We start from the raw sequence: 1,051 nt of genomic DNA on the forward strand, positions 1-1,051 counted from the left end.
TAGGATGTGGTCACTTTAGTTTACCAGTTACCAACATACTGGTATTATCTTGAACGGTAACATGTATTTTCATGTTAAGTACATACAGCATTACCTTTTAAATTTGGTATCTAGTTCTGTAATGTTACCTTCTGTGTCTGTAAACCAACACAGGTGAAGCGAAAAGTACCCTTGTCTGTAAAGCACACTTGTGAGACAAAATAAATTATGTTTTCCATCTTCAATTTTTATTTTTTTTATGTGACGAGCAGAAATGTACTTCAAATACAGCTTTCTAGTCTGTCAATAAAATGTGCAGATTTCCCCTAAAAAGAAAAGAACGTAGTCTTCTATATATTAGGGTATATAGCTCTAACTCCTTATTGAGAGTATAAGCCTCTGATCTGCAGAATAAGTTACAAAATATGGCATCCTCCCTCGGTGTGATAGTAGAAAAACAACTCATTAATAGAAAAAAGGCAAACATTTGAGTGGCCGTTAACCCTCAATAAAGTCTGTTTATTTTATAACACTTGCAGCAAAATTATTATCTGTTAATGGTGGTTCTAAATGTGTGATTATTTGTCAAAGAAAGTGTGAAGAAAAAAAAACTTGCATTTATTATTGTGAAGCAGATGGTCATTTCTTCATTGATTTTAGTTCGTTGTCCTTTGCTGATTCACAACGGTTTAAAATGAAGCAAAATAAGTAACTTCTTGGAAGTTCTCGCTTGTCGGTTTCTGCTGTTCGTTTATATGTGTCTATTGTTCTTTATTTAGAATAAATGTCTGTTTACATAATTCCTTTTCTTTTACATTCTCATACTTTATACTGATTTACTTCATTGTTTTCTATTATTGTTTTATTTATCTTTTTAATATCTTTGATTGTATGACGCTGCGTATTCAATACTATTGTAAGAGATTTTGTGTATCTATCATGTTCATGAAAACTTCTTGCAGGTAAATCGTTTATTTTCACAATTTAGATAATACAATGTTAAACCTGGCAATATAATAAACCGAATTACATAAAGGAAAAGAACTTGCAAATATTACCAGTCATATTGTAA

At 30.8% G+C, this 1,051-nt stretch overlaps 1 protein-coding gene across 1 annotated transcript in view; it reads left to right on the plus strand.

The window, feature by feature from the left end:
• LOC119592387 overlaps nt 1-426 on the plus strand; it is a 19,644-nt gene extending 19,218 nt beyond the window's left edge. The window contains exon 9 of the mRNA XM_037941208.1: nt 390-426. Within this exon, the coding sequence (XP_037797136.1) occupies nt 390-426 (37 nt within the window). The remainder of the gene's footprint in view (nt 1-389) is intronic.
• Nucleotides 427-1,051: the final 625 nt, after the last annotated feature.

This window comes from Penaeus monodon, chromosome 30 (assembly GCF_015228065.2).
Source record: "Penaeus monodon isolate SGIC_2016 chromosome 30, NSTDA_Pmon_1, whole genome shotgun sequence".
NCBI lineage: Eukaryota > Metazoa > Arthropoda > Malacostraca > Decapoda > Penaeidae > Penaeus > Penaeus monodon.